The sequence below is a fragment of the Asparagus officinalis genome, chromosome 7, assembly GCF_001876935.1.
Source record: "Asparagus officinalis chromosome 7, Aspof.V1, whole genome shotgun sequence".
Lineage (NCBI taxonomy): Eukaryota > Viridiplantae > Streptophyta > Magnoliopsida > Asparagales > Asparagaceae > Asparagus > Asparagus officinalis.
Genome location: NC_033800.1, coordinates 27087077 through 27101375, shown reverse-complemented (window position 1 = coordinate 27101375; position 14299 = coordinate 27087077). Strand labels below are relative to the sequence as shown.

Sequence of the window (14299 nt, the reverse complement as noted above, 5' to 3'; positions counted from 1 at the left end):
CCTCCTTGTTACGACTTTTCACGACCAAGTCGTCCATGTAGCATTCAACCATTTTGCACAGATGGTCCCAGAAGATCATGCTCATGGCAAGCTGATAGGTTACGCCGGCATTCTTGAGTTCGAAAGGCATAATCGTGTAGCAGTATGCCCCCATCGGAGTTCTGAATGAAGTGTGTTTTTCATTATCGGGGTGCATCTTGATTTGATTATATCCCGAGAACCCATCCATGAAGGACATTCTCTCAAACCCGCACGTGTTATCAATGATGACATCCGTGATGGGCAGAGGAAACTTGTCCTTGGGACATGTGATATTGAGGTCCCTGAAGATGATGCAGACGCGGATCTTTTCGTTCTTCTTCAGGATCGGTACGATGTTGGCCACCCAATCTGGGTGTTGTTCTTCTCCGATGAAGCCGGATTCAATCAGCTTCTTCACTTCAGTCTCAATTGCCTCCATGATCTGTGGGCGAAATCATCTCTGTGGTTGCTTGACTGGTTTGGTACATGGGCTAATATTTAAGACGATGCATGGTGATTCCCGGATCAAGCCCGGGCATATCCTCGTAGTTCCATGCGAAGACATCAATGTATTCCTGTATGAGGGATATAAGATCTTCCTTTTCTTGAGGAGGTAGACCGTCACTGATGAATATAGGTTTGGGATTGGCCTTATTACCTATGTTCACCTGGAGGACTCTATCTTCGGTGGGTGGTTCACGTTGTTCGAAGCGACTGTTCCATTGGACGTTGATGTGGCGGTCCCACGCTTCGTCATAAAACAAGACATGGACGTCCTTCATTATTTCAACAGGGTCCATCATAGTCATATTGACTGTGAGATCCCTGAACAGCTCTCCGACGCTGACGTCTGAGTCCCATGTTGAGGATGTTGATGATTGATCATCCGAACGGGCATCATCGGAGTCCTCCCCGAAGTTGCAGTACAACTCCGATGAAGAGGAAGTATAGCCTAAGCCCCTTCGAGTCTTGCTGAAGTAGTTTGGAGGTCTTTCTTTTGGCACGTAGGCGGCTCGGATGACTGTCTTCCGCCCTCTGCCATAGTTCAAGCCCTCTTTACGGGTGAGGTCATAGCCCATGTCCCTCATCATGAGTTTCGCTATTTGACTATATTGCGAAAACTAGGGTGCAGATTCTTCCCCTTCGGACTCATCCCACAGCGTGCGCAAAGGGTGGTCGATTCTACCAAAGATAATATCTTTCTGATAATTATCTTGGGTAGGTACGATGAACACAGCTTGTGAGGACTCGATCGTTTGTCTTCCCGTGACGCATGACAAGCATACAGGCAGGTGTAAGGAGGGGTCTTTGTACAACCCCGAAATGAGATCATCCGATTCATCAACATCAGAATTCTAACGAGACGAAGAATAAGCAAAATCGACCTTCTCATTCATAGTAATCTCATCTGCATGATCAACGTCGGTTACATTATGACTTTCGTAGCCGATTACAATCGATTCAAAATCATCCAAGATGGGGCTTTCGCCATACTCGGGCTCGACGTCCGCCTCACTACCGCTTCCGGGTTCTCCAATCTGTGACTCTCCCTCTAAAGCAAGGTCTTGGTAGAGCAAGGAGTCCGTGAAATAGTTCTCAACCCCCTTGAATGGCTGTTTGTCAGCAAACACCGTCTTCACTTGTTCATAGTCATTCACATACTTGAGGCATTAATGTAATGTGGACGAGACTATGCGATTGTTGTGAATCCACGATCGTCCCAGTAGCATGTTGTAGGATGGCTCGGCATCGATGACATAACAGGTTACCTCTGTTTTCATGTCACCTATACAGTACTTTAGACGGATTTTACAGAGCGGCTGAGTCCCAGTGGCATTAAAGCTAAAGATAGTTATGGTTGTTGCGGACAAACGCCTTAGAGGCACCCCCAGGTGCTTGATAAGCTTCAGGGGGACAATGGTCAGCTCGGACCCCGGTTCAACCTGAATCCGCTCCACCTTGGAGGAACCGATGTACCCCGTGAAATACAAGGGTCGATTATGGGACGTGCTTTTGATTAGCATGTCTTTAGGGGTGAAGGTGATGCAGGGGACCCACTGTTTGGCGGCCTGACCGCATTGCAAACACTCTCTTCCCGTATCTCCTTCCCCAGTAGGCAAGAAGTGCATGGCAAAAGCTTCTGAGTCGGCTAGAGCCTCCTGTAAAGCTTCCCGGGTTGGTCTAGACAACCACAAGAGTTCATACATGGTGATTCTGGCAGGAATGTTCTTCAACTGTGTGAGTACGTTGAACCGGAAGGGCTGGCCACCCGAGCTCGGTCCTTCGGGCTCTAGACGAGCTGTTGCATGTGGCCTCGTGGAGGGTCACGCTGGATCCTCTGCCCTTGAAGGGTAGTTCCTGGCGAATTCTCTTCTTGCTCTGGCCTCTTCATCAGAGTCGGTGAGGGCGGTTACCCCAGCTTGGTCTCCATCTGGGATGGCAAAGATGGCATTACAGGGCTTACCATTGGTCTTCCCTGAAGGCTTCGAGGTCCACTGCTCATTATCGAGGAGGTCTGGGTGGACCCACATCACCTGCCCTGACGGCAAGGTCTGTGATACTAAGCCCTTTCCTCGTTGATTGTGAGGATCATCGTTAGTAATCTTCAACACCGCCTTAGGGATGGGAACTAATCCCTCTGGCACCTGAACCTTCGGAAGATCGGTTCCGAAACTCAAAGTGATCATATTCGTGGTCACCTTCTTTTGCACTTTCTCTTTCTTTAGGACTCCCGCATCGTAAAGGGCCAACAGTTTATCCTTGAGGATGTAGCACTTAGAGGTGTAGTGACCGAGGAACCTGTGGTATGCACAGTAGCTTGAGTCGCCAGTCTTGTTGGCCTCCTCAGACTTGGTGACTTCCGATAGCTTAATCCTGTTGCTCTTGAGAAGAGTGTCGAAGGAGGCCACCACTTGATCCTTCCTGAAGTCGGATTGCCTGGGAGGACGTTGCTCAAAAGGCTTTGGCTTCTGCCGTTAGGCCGGAACAGAGTCAATAGCCATAATTTCTTTTCCTCTTGATCGAGGAGGGTTTCTAGGCGCATTTGGTTCCGGGGCTCCCCGTTTGGCATTGGGATCTTCGGCCTCTAGTCTCTTGATCATATTCTCCACTGCTCGCCTTGGCGCACAAGCTCTTTCCAGGTTCGGGTCTCCACCACACTGACCTTGGAAAGGATGTGGATCGAGAGATTGTTATGGCACATCTCGATCAGGGTAGTCTCAGAGACCTGATCTCGGTAGCCAACCGATCGGTTCCTGAATCTCTTTACGAAGTCGTTGACCGACTCCGACTTCTTTTGCTTTTCCACAAGGAGGGTGGCCATCGACACTTCTGTGTCATCATCAAAGAAGCGGGCCAAGAAGAGTCTCTCTGTGTCGGCCCAAGAAGAGTCTCTCCGTGTCGGCCCATAAGGTGATGGAGCCCGGTTCTAACTTACGAAACCATTCGAAAGCCACTCCCTTGAGGGTGCTGATGAACAGCCACATGAGAATGGCGTCGTTCCCCGTGAAGAATCCAGTTTAGGACATGAAGTAGTAGATGTGTTGCGAGGGGGATCCTCTACCATCAAACTGCACCAAACTTATAGGCTTGAACTTTGCTAGGTAAGGAACATTATCCTATTCGATTGGATAGGGCCTGACTATCCCCAGCTTGTTCATGTTATGTTGGAGCTTCAGGGCGTTGAATTGGCTTTGAAACTCGTCGAGCCTTTTGTCTCGGGTAGTCCCTCCAGTGTGCGACGTCTCCGCCGATGACTTAGAGGAACAATCTGACTGTGGATCAATACTATCCTCTTGTTCTGTCATCTAACTAGAAGTGGGTCTCGGCTCCTTATCGCCCGTCGGCCCCCGCGGGGTGCGCGTCACTCTTTTCTTCTTCTTTTTGCTCATAAGTTTCTCCAACATCTCTTTGATAGGCTCAATGGCGGCCTGTTGTTCCTCAAATTTCTTAGCGATCATTTGGTCATCCGAGGATTCAGCCATGTGCACCTTCGCCCGCACGGGGTGCATCAAGTTTGAGGTCCGGGACGTGGCCTCCACTGAGCAAACTTCGTCTTCTGCATCGAATAGGAGCGCTAGGAGCGCGTTGTCAAATAGAGTGGCTCCTATTTTGAGACGCGTGCACGAGGATATTCCTCCGCGCTCGCGTTGCTCTAGCGAGTGGTTCAATCCCGTAAAGAAGTCCGAGTCGGAGGATTTTGGACACGTCGTTTTGACCTTCCTCGTCATATTGACTGTGGCAGATGGGAGCTCTAGGTCGTCAATTGCCCTTCTCCCGTGACGGTTACGCCTTCGGCGTGAGGGTTGCGGTCCGAAGGGCTTCTGAGTAAGTCTCTCAAAAACTAAGGGCTTTGATGTTTTCACACACTGGAAGTCGGTGAGTACCGCCTGAATGAGTCTCTCGCAATGGCATCGATGGTTCGCCTCATGAATAGTGCGCTTGTGGGTTAGATGATCCTGGAGTTCTCTCGTGGGCTGCAGGTGGCAACCCCCAGGGTGAGATAGGACGGACACAGAAGTGTATGCAGAAGGTTCGAATGAACTCTCTTGTGCACACTGCGTGTGATCACCGAGCGTCGAATTTAGGTGAGATCGCTTTGACAGGCGAGTTCTTACGTTTGGGTGAGCTTTAGCCATTCGGCGAGCTTCGACCCCCTGCATGCTCAAGTTAGTCTGACAGGGTTCGCATGTTGCTTTACCTTTGTTGTTAAGGCTTGCTCGTATGTGAGGCTTGCCTGCTCGTGCAGACCTGCCTAATTTGGGTGCTTTTTTCAAATTAGGGATATGGCCCGAGAAACAAAGGTCGCCTGCCTCGGTGAGCGGGCTTTGTCTGGTTGGTTTGCCTTGGCGGCTAGGATTGCTTGAAGTACCAGGCTCGTAAGGACGAGAAGTGTTGCTGTCGAAGCGAAGCCTGCCCGAGAGCGAGGGCTCGTCTGTCAAGGCGAACCCATCGACATAGGGAGGACTGCCTTTCCGCCCAGCATTCTTTAGGCCTGAGTAATAATTCAGGCCATCATAGGAGGCAAAGGCTTGGGCTTCTCGTCGTGCAAGTGCCTGTCGCCTCTATCGGCGAGCTCTCCTAGAGAGAGGGGCCTCTGTGCGAAGCACAATGGTATGGTCCACTTCAAGGTGGGCGACCGTCTCCTCCTAAGCGGGTGCCGACGAGGATCGCTTAACGACCCACCTAGTAACCTTTCGCTCCGTCTTGAATGACTTAGTGGGNAAGGTCGGGCTAGGCACACGACTCTATGGCGCTTGCGGGATGCACTCCCACTAGAGGAGGAGGATGATAAGTACTCTTCGTACCTGGCCTGGTCAAACTCGATCAGAAGGGACTCTACGGTCGTCCCGACTGCGACTCCATCGAACTGCACCACTACTATCTCGGTCGAGGAAATGGTTTCTCCTACTGTAGTCGCCATCTTCTGTACGTGTAAAATTTGATTTCCCGAAATAGGGGATTTTGTTTGTATTGATAAGAATTGCTTATTACAAACTAATGAATTAAAGTTACAACAGAAACAGAGGGAATGCCCTCCTTGTTTAACGTGGGGTCTTTGGTAGCGATAGGATGCCTCCCTCAGTGTTTGAACCGAGTTTGCTTCCCTTGGACGATTCGAGCAGAGTCGTAGAGGAGCTTTAGTACACAGTAGAAGCTCGTGCTGGTCGGGTTTGAGTTCTTGAGTCCGGTGGCGATCAAGGATGAAGACTGGAGCAAGGTGCTATAGTGCAAGAGCGATGCAAAGAGCAGGTCGTCGAGTTATCAATCTCCGAATTGCCAATCCAAGATCAACCGAACCCCTCCTCTCCTATGGCCAGGAGAGTCCTTCTTATAAAGAGGAGACAGTATGGCCACTTTCCTGAATCATGGGATGTGACCACACACTGTTGAGAGATATCATGCCTCTCAACAGTACCATGGGCGGCTGCTTAACAAGTACGGGGTATTGTATTCTCTTTCATGTCGTGCGGGTGGGAAGGCCCATCCTTATACACGTCACTACAGCCGCCTAGTAATCATGCAAACCTGGTAAGATCGCTGATCGCCTAGACACTAGCTTGAACGTACAGGCGGATCCGGTTACTTGGACGAACCTAACTTGTGCAAGCGAATCTGGTGCGCAGGCGAGCTTAGCGTCTGCGTGGATTTGACGGGTCACCTGTACCATGGGCGGTTGCTTGAGGGGCTCGAGACACTATAGTCTTTCCCCTCACGCCGTGGGAAATAGGAAGGGCCATCCCTGCGCACGACGTTGCAGCCCCCTAGTACACAAGCGGGTCTTGACGAGATTGCTAACGTCTTCGGACGTCCAGGCGAGCCTGGTGTCTAGATGAACTTGACTCATGCGGGCGAGTTGAGCATGCAAGCGAATTTGAAGATACTTGACTCGTGCAGGCGAGATCTGCTTCCGAATGGGTCTGGCCCGTGCTGACGAATCAAGCATTTAGGCGGATTTGAGCTTTTAATCTGCAGGTTTCTGCAGTTAGGGCAATTTTTATAGCCTATAGATCAGTAGCTCTTTAATTTCCAGTATTTTCTCCAACATCAAAATTCGTAATCAGATAGCAGCTGCCTTCATTCAATTGTGATTTAAATTTATCTATCAATTTTTTCTTGATCGTTGCTTGAATTTTGGCTCCCTTTCATAAAAAAAAGAGAATTTCATGAATGTATAATATTGAACTATTAACATTAAAGTAAAATAATAATTGAAATGAAAATCAAATTATGAAATAGTGAAAAACATTACCTTTTCATCCAGCAAAAGCAGCTCAATAGTGTTGATTGCATTCGGATTATTGAATTTCATTGCATTCCATAACCTTATGACTCTCACCATCACTTTCCAAGTTTCTTTGTCTGGTTTGATTTCAGAAATAAAATCCAGTTTTGGTGCCATATTCAATCTGTTTATCAATATAAATACATGTATAATGACAAATTTGGTAATTTAAATGATAATGCAAATTATCTAATAATAATAGTACCATAGGAATAAAATATTGCGAGAAGTTAGCATAAAAAAGAAGCAGCCCATAAAAGTACTATAAAACAAAAGTAAATCTGAATATCGATCATGCAATCATCAATATAACAGAATATATTGAACCAAATTTTATGAAATAACCACAATGCAATGTAATAACTATGGTAGATCCCAACTGTAAAGTGTTTTTTTATAATTGGCTATCTTACATTCTGAAATATTTCTTTAAAGACCATATTTTTTTGTGTTGTTTGCAACCTGACCATCCTTTTCATGGACCAAAATTGTCAAACCCTTCTTACTTCTAACTCTAGAGATGGCCACATAAAATTGTCCATGACTAAACACAAGCCTTGGAAGGTATAATCCAACATTAGATAGTGACTGACCCTGACTTTTATTTATTATCATAGCAAAAGAAATTGTTAAAGGATATTGTCTTCTTTGCAGTTTGAAAGGTCATCTTGAATCTAATTGAGTCATAACCATTCGTGAAATAAAAACTTTCATCCTAATATTGTTGCCTGATTTAACTTTTGCTTCAATGACATGATTGCCCAACTGAGTGATAATTAGCCTTGTCTCGTTGCATAAACCAGATGATTGATCTACGTTCTTCAATAACATTACAAGAACTCCAACCTTAAATTTAAGTTTGTGGTTAGGTACTCCAGAGCACCGAATACTGTTAAGAAAATCTGGAGTATGTAAATTTTCTTGGAAATCAATATCTCCATCAGCATTACAAACACTATCAGAACTCAAATACACCCTTTCTTCTCCGAGAATTAATGAAATTACATAGTCATTAACCATTTCAATGATTTCAAGCGCCGGAGCGAGAATGGCTCTATTTTGAAGGTAATTCACATCATACAAATCATCTAATAGATTCGGATATGTGCTTTCAACAATAGCAGCAAGAGGATTAGTGAAATCTTTGATGAGTAGATCATTTGGCACTTCAATCAATGCTTCTCCATCATTAGGGTCACCAAGTCTATCGTCACTAATACTTAATAACCATTCTGAAAATTCTTTTAATTCGAAAACTTTATTGTTCGAAGAGCTTGATTGTAACCTCATATTTTGAGAGAGAGTCAAAACTTGACAGGTGTCCCATAAATATGAACTATTTATCATGGCAAACACAATATCGACCCTATTGTCTTTAGGAATCACTGGCAATATTTATCTAAAATCTCCCCCGAACACAACCATTTTTTCCCTGAAAGGTTGATTTAAACTATTGAGATTTGAAACTCTAAGCTCGTCTCTTAAAGTTTTGTCAAGAGCTTCAAAACAAAACCTATGGACCATAGGTGCTTCGTCCCAAATGATGAGCTTTGTTTTACTTAATAGCTTAGCTAGAGGACTACCTTGTGTTATGTTGCATGTTGAGTATTCAATTATACACAATGGGATATCAAATCGTGAGTGAGCAGTCCTTCCACAGGCAACAAAAGGGAAGCAATACCACTTGAAGCTATAGTAAGTACAATGTCACCTTTTGAATGTAAGCCAGAAGTTAATGTTTTCCACAGATATGTTTTTCCTGTACCACCATATCCATAAACGAAAAAACTCCACCATTATTCTCAAAAACAACATCGATAATTGTATCATACACATGTCTCTGTTCATTAGTTAAGCTACTTAGAAGTTCATTATGTTCGATTGCTAGAGACTCATTGTCGTAGTTTAACTCATTTTGGATGAGCTTGTTCTGAAAATCAGTAAGATTTATGCTTTCTGGAACGGGAAGTGGAGGATAATCACCCAAAGTTTTGACGTTTCCTCGCAAAATCTTTTCTATTTCTGCAAGAGCTAAACTCTTTAGCTGATCATCATTTAGTTGCAAATCTGATAAGTAATAGGAATCAAATTAGAAAGAGACTTGTAACATATGATTGAATAATATATTCAAAGTTGTTAAAGAACAAAAAAAAGATAATAAAAGGAATAATCTTAAAATTATAAAACACAAAACAATAAGAGAATAGAATAATCATCATAGAAACACAGTTTTACATTAGAATAGATTTATCGAATAAACTGACATAATTGAAGTTACAACTTTTCCTTACAAAATATTTTCAATAATAATGAGTATATTAGCTAAAATAATATAAGACAAAAAAACCGTAAGAAATATGCAAAAAATAAAATATGACATACATGTTATTACATACTGTTAAATGAAAGGAAGAAAATTAAGTTGAAAAATATTACCTTTATATTGTAGCAATTTTCTTTGATTATATCGGATATCTTCTGCAATTAAGTGGCATGTCTTCTCCCATACAAATTCAGGTCTAGACAAAGAGTTGGACATTAGCAAAGTTGCAAATAAACTTCTTAAAAGTCGTCCAGAACCCCAGAAGGATGCTTCCATAATCCCGTCAATGTATTCCTTGTCATCATAAAGTAAACCTAAAGCATGGCAAACTTCTTTGAATGTGGGATAGACAACACTGTTAACCGTCTGAATATCTTCATAGCATTTAGGTCCTCTTACTATATTGAGCAGAATTCTCAAATAGTATAATTCTTCACAACTTGGAGGTATATAATAAAGCCTCCCAATCGCAAATCCTCGTTTTCTTGGTTTCCATTCATGCAATTTACTTTTCCATATAAACTTCATAGGAAACTCATTGTACGTTAGAAGTCTAGCTTCAGGATACACTTTGTTTGCTTCCATCCAAGCTAAAAACATTGCCTGCTCAATGCTAGGTCTATTGATCACTTCGTCAATTGTATCATTGTCTTCATAGATAACATATCATTCATTCAAAAGATGAAAACACAATCTTTCTACCGCAGGTTCTCTTTTATGAATTTCATAGCCAAATATTCTCCAAGCTGCTTCACATGGAGAAATATATTTGCAATCATAATATATTTTGATTTCATCAACTATTTGATCCTCACCGCTTGCAGAACTTTGATATAGTGCTACGGTGACACGATCATGCCCTTTGTTTATGTATTTAAATAAGTACTTGATGGATCTCGACTGATTGAACCATTCAATATTAACATGTGTCTGGTACTTAATGAGAAGTTTAGAATTGTATGGAACAACAAATCGATTATCAAGTTTGACACCATTCTTTTCGATAATCCTGCCATCATCCCTTCTTCTAAATACTGGATAACCATAATTATCAACAATGGTTCTATGGACAAACTTCCTTGGGAAATGCTTAGAGCATTTGCCATCCTTCATGCATGGAGAATGTATATTGGAATGGCCACATGGACCATGAAAATCATATAATTTTTCACGCACTCATATAATTCAGCATTTTGTTCTTTATCCAGAATTTCAGCAAAAATAATCTTATCTATGTCATCAGCAATAGGATATTTGTCTTCTGGAACCAAGAATAGTAGAATATGAGCATGCGACAAACCTCTTTTTTGAAATTCAACTGTATATGCAACTGCGATATGAAATATTAAATTCATTAACAAAAGGAACTAAAACCAATTCAGTGTAAAAGTACAAAAAGAAAAGAAATTTTGATTTCATTAATTAACAAATAAAAGTAAAATTAATTCAATGTAAAAGCACAAAATGATAACTTAAGTAATACTATATAAGGACATCTAATTTATAAATATTATTTAAAGGCACATAAATATAGTCTTTACATATTAGGTATTCTTATAATTGAATTTAAAAAATTAAATATCAAGACACACATGACAGAGAATGTATATTAGTCAATTTCATGTAATTTTGTTATAAATAGATATAATAATAAGCGAAACACTTATCAAAAATAGCTTATGTATGATGCTTCATGGGGGAAGAATAACAAACAACATATACATTAAAAAGAGAGATGTTCTCATACCAGCTTTGACAGAACCAAACAATTTGTGAGGCTTCAAATTTCGAATAAGTTCGTCAAGTTTTAGTTTGAAGACTCTACAAACAATGTCAGGTCTATCCTCTGGATTACAACCATAGCTCTTAACAAATCTTACTATCTCTGGTCATTTTGGATTACATGTGAAAGTGATGAACAAATCTGGATATCCAGCGCATTTGTAAATAGTCGTAGCATCTTGATAATTTTGTATCATGTATCACGTACCTTTAGTGAAAGAGGATGGTAAGATAATGCGCTTCCCCCGAGAAGCCGGATTAGTTTCACCTCTTAAAACAGCTTCAATAAGACCTTTGTATAAGTCAGTTCTAATCTCCTTTTGATGATTCCTAATGTATGATAATCTTCCACTCTCAATCATTGTATAAGCATCTACTATAAACTGCTGTAATAATATCCTTGATAGTAATATCGTAGGTGCTTGGTTATCTCTATTTTGAAGTCTAAATGCAAAAAAAAATTCTCTCATTGTAAGCTTTATTTTTATACGAGATGCATTATTTGAATCTCTATGCAAAGTATTCTCTCAATAACCATCTTCCCCGTAGGGAAACAAAATAGGATACTACATCGGTAAGTAAGATGGGTACAGGTCATTAATTCTTTTAAGCTCACCACTTTGTGACTCTACTATTATATCTCTATCGACATTGAAGCTATCAACATCTCCTACGATAAGAGCAGCAACCTCAGAAGTTATAGGAAGATTATAAGTCCTGCCATCATTATGCCTTTTACGGATCAACCTTAGGCTTATATTTGTGGATTCCTTGTAATCAAACCTCTCTTTAGCCATTCTAAAAGATTTTGCAAATGAATTATATTCATCAAACATCTCTTTCAAACTTTGAGCAATGGTAGGATCTAACTGTCTAGAATGATTAGAAGAACTGCAAAAAATATTTCATTCACAACAATTAGTTTAAGTGTTTATAAGTAAACCAATAACAAATAATAAAAATATGATAATTTAAAATAAAGTTATGCAATGTATAACTTGTAATTGACAAAGTAATCACTACTTAACATAGTTAATTATTTATTCTACAGAAGTGAACATGATCTTATTACATGATACTTATATTTTAAAAGCCATTTAAAATATAAAGTGATACATACCTGACTACACGTATTCGGTTTGATATTTCATTTTCTGTATCATAAATGTATAATTGGGTAAATTTTGGTGCAGAACCGGGTGTTGGTAACAAACTTCCAATCCTATGGTAATTCTGGTCATGTAGTCTAAAAACATATGGCCCTAGCCTATTGTTTATAGAAGTATCAACTTTTCCTCCCATTGAAGTGAATGGGAATATCATGTTATATGCACGATTATTTTCTCTAAAATGTTTGCTCAATCTACTCTCAGTGTCAGTCAAAAGGAATTTCAGAAGCTCCGGAGGATTTTTCAATAAAGGTAGTTGAATTTTTCCTTTCGAGCAACAAAGAGAAAATGTAGGAGTAGTAGTATTCTTATCCTTACAGACACGTTCATCAAACCACATATTAGCATCACAGTAGCTGCATGACCATATCGGATCTCCCACATCAAAATACTCTGTTTGGAACTTTATTCAAGAATCAAGCATGGTCTTAACGTAGATAAATAATAAAATTTTTGAAAAGCAAGAATAACTTACGATCATGAGTAGAATTAGTTTGTATTTGAGCATCTACATTAGTACCTTCTGCATCTATAAAGATTCAATCAAGTAGCACATCATTATTAAAAAAAAGGTTGAAACTAACAATGCTAATAATGAGACTTACAAATTAAATGACAAAATGATATAAAATAGAGAAATAACATATAATTTCCAATACCTCTGTTTAATAGATAAACTGTTTGTGTTGAAGTTTGAAAAGGAGAATTTTGACCAGAGATTTCTAATGCTTTATTGGAAAATAACATTGACAGATAATCTCCCTTTCCGGCGTGATGTTCAAAAATAGATTGAGATGGAGAATCCATTGTATAGCAAGATATTCCTTCCGATGCTTGTATATTGGACTCTTTATCACTAATGCAGATTGTCTGAGAAGATCTCATTCTCTTTGATTTATATTCCGATGTGGATGCAACATTGGCAGGACAATTATGTTAGACCCTAGAGGGGGGTGATTAGGGTCTTATGCTAATCTAATCCGATTTTATGCCAATTAAAACTAATTAATAAGTTATCCTAGCAAGTATGAAATACAACAAGATAAATGAGCTAGGATAAGCAATATGAACCAATGAAATATATCATATATGATGAAATATATATGCAAGGATATATAAACTAGCACAAGATGATATATCCTACCAAAGAGATATACAATATGATATATGCAAGGATATGTAAACTAACACAAGGGTAAAATAAACATAAACAAGATAGTGAATGATATAACAATGAGCAATGCACAATTGGCGATATGAGCAATGAGCACAAATAAGAATAAACGCCAAAGCACACTCAAACACATAATATGATCACGGAGTTCGGACCTTCCATCCTACGTCTTCACTCCCTACTCCCGGGGAGAAATCCACTATCACAATCTCGTTTGGAAGCCAAAACTTCTACACACTCGGTTTTCTAGCTAACCAAAAACTCTACAACTCACACTCTTACAAACTCACTCTACACCCTTACAAGTGTTGGATCTAGCTGTGTCTCCCTCAAGTGCTCAGTTACAACCTCTCCCTAGGTTCGTCAACCGACGCCACTCCTCTTGGGACGATCCCCGACTCTCACCACACACTCTTCTCGGTGTACAAGTGTATTACAAAGTGATCTCACGATTAAGCATAATACAAAGAATGATTGTTCTCTAATATGGATGAGAACACAATAAAAGCTCACACTCAATTATTACAACTCTCACCAACCTAAATATACTATGTATGAAAATACAATAAGCTCAAGTGGGTGTGTGTGTAAACAATGAGTAAATGAAATCAAATCTAAACTCAATATAAAAAACTAGCTTTAAAGAATGATAATCAAATAACTATGCAAATGTAAAGCTAGATAAGAGTTTAGAAAACTTCTCAATAGATGATAAGATGGAGAGATGGAGATTGAAGCCCAAACAAGAAGGTGATCTCCTCCACTTGTGAAAACTTCTTCACAAACCAAACAAACACTAAAACACTCTTAAACCCTTGTTTAAAACTTGTTTAAAAACTTCTTGGTTACTTGATAGAACTGAGGTATAAGGGCGTATATATAGGAAGAGAAACCAACAGCCAAAACCCCAAACAAAACAACAAAAATCCTAGAAAAATAGGAAACAGATTCTGTACCCAATATAGCCGTTGGGCTATCTGTTCGCGGGAAAAGTTGGTGTTTTCTTCATTATCGATGTCATTGTACTCAGTTAACAACTTTATGCG

General features: G+C 40.6%; 1 protein-coding gene across 1 annotated transcript; it reads right to left on the bottom strand.

The window, feature by feature from the left end:
* On the bottom strand, positions 7469-8095 carry LOC109846871. Its single transcript, XM_020416108.1, has one exon. The coding sequence runs from the start codon at positions 8093-8095 to the stop codon at positions 7469-7471; it is 627 nt and encodes a 208-aa protein (XP_020271697.1).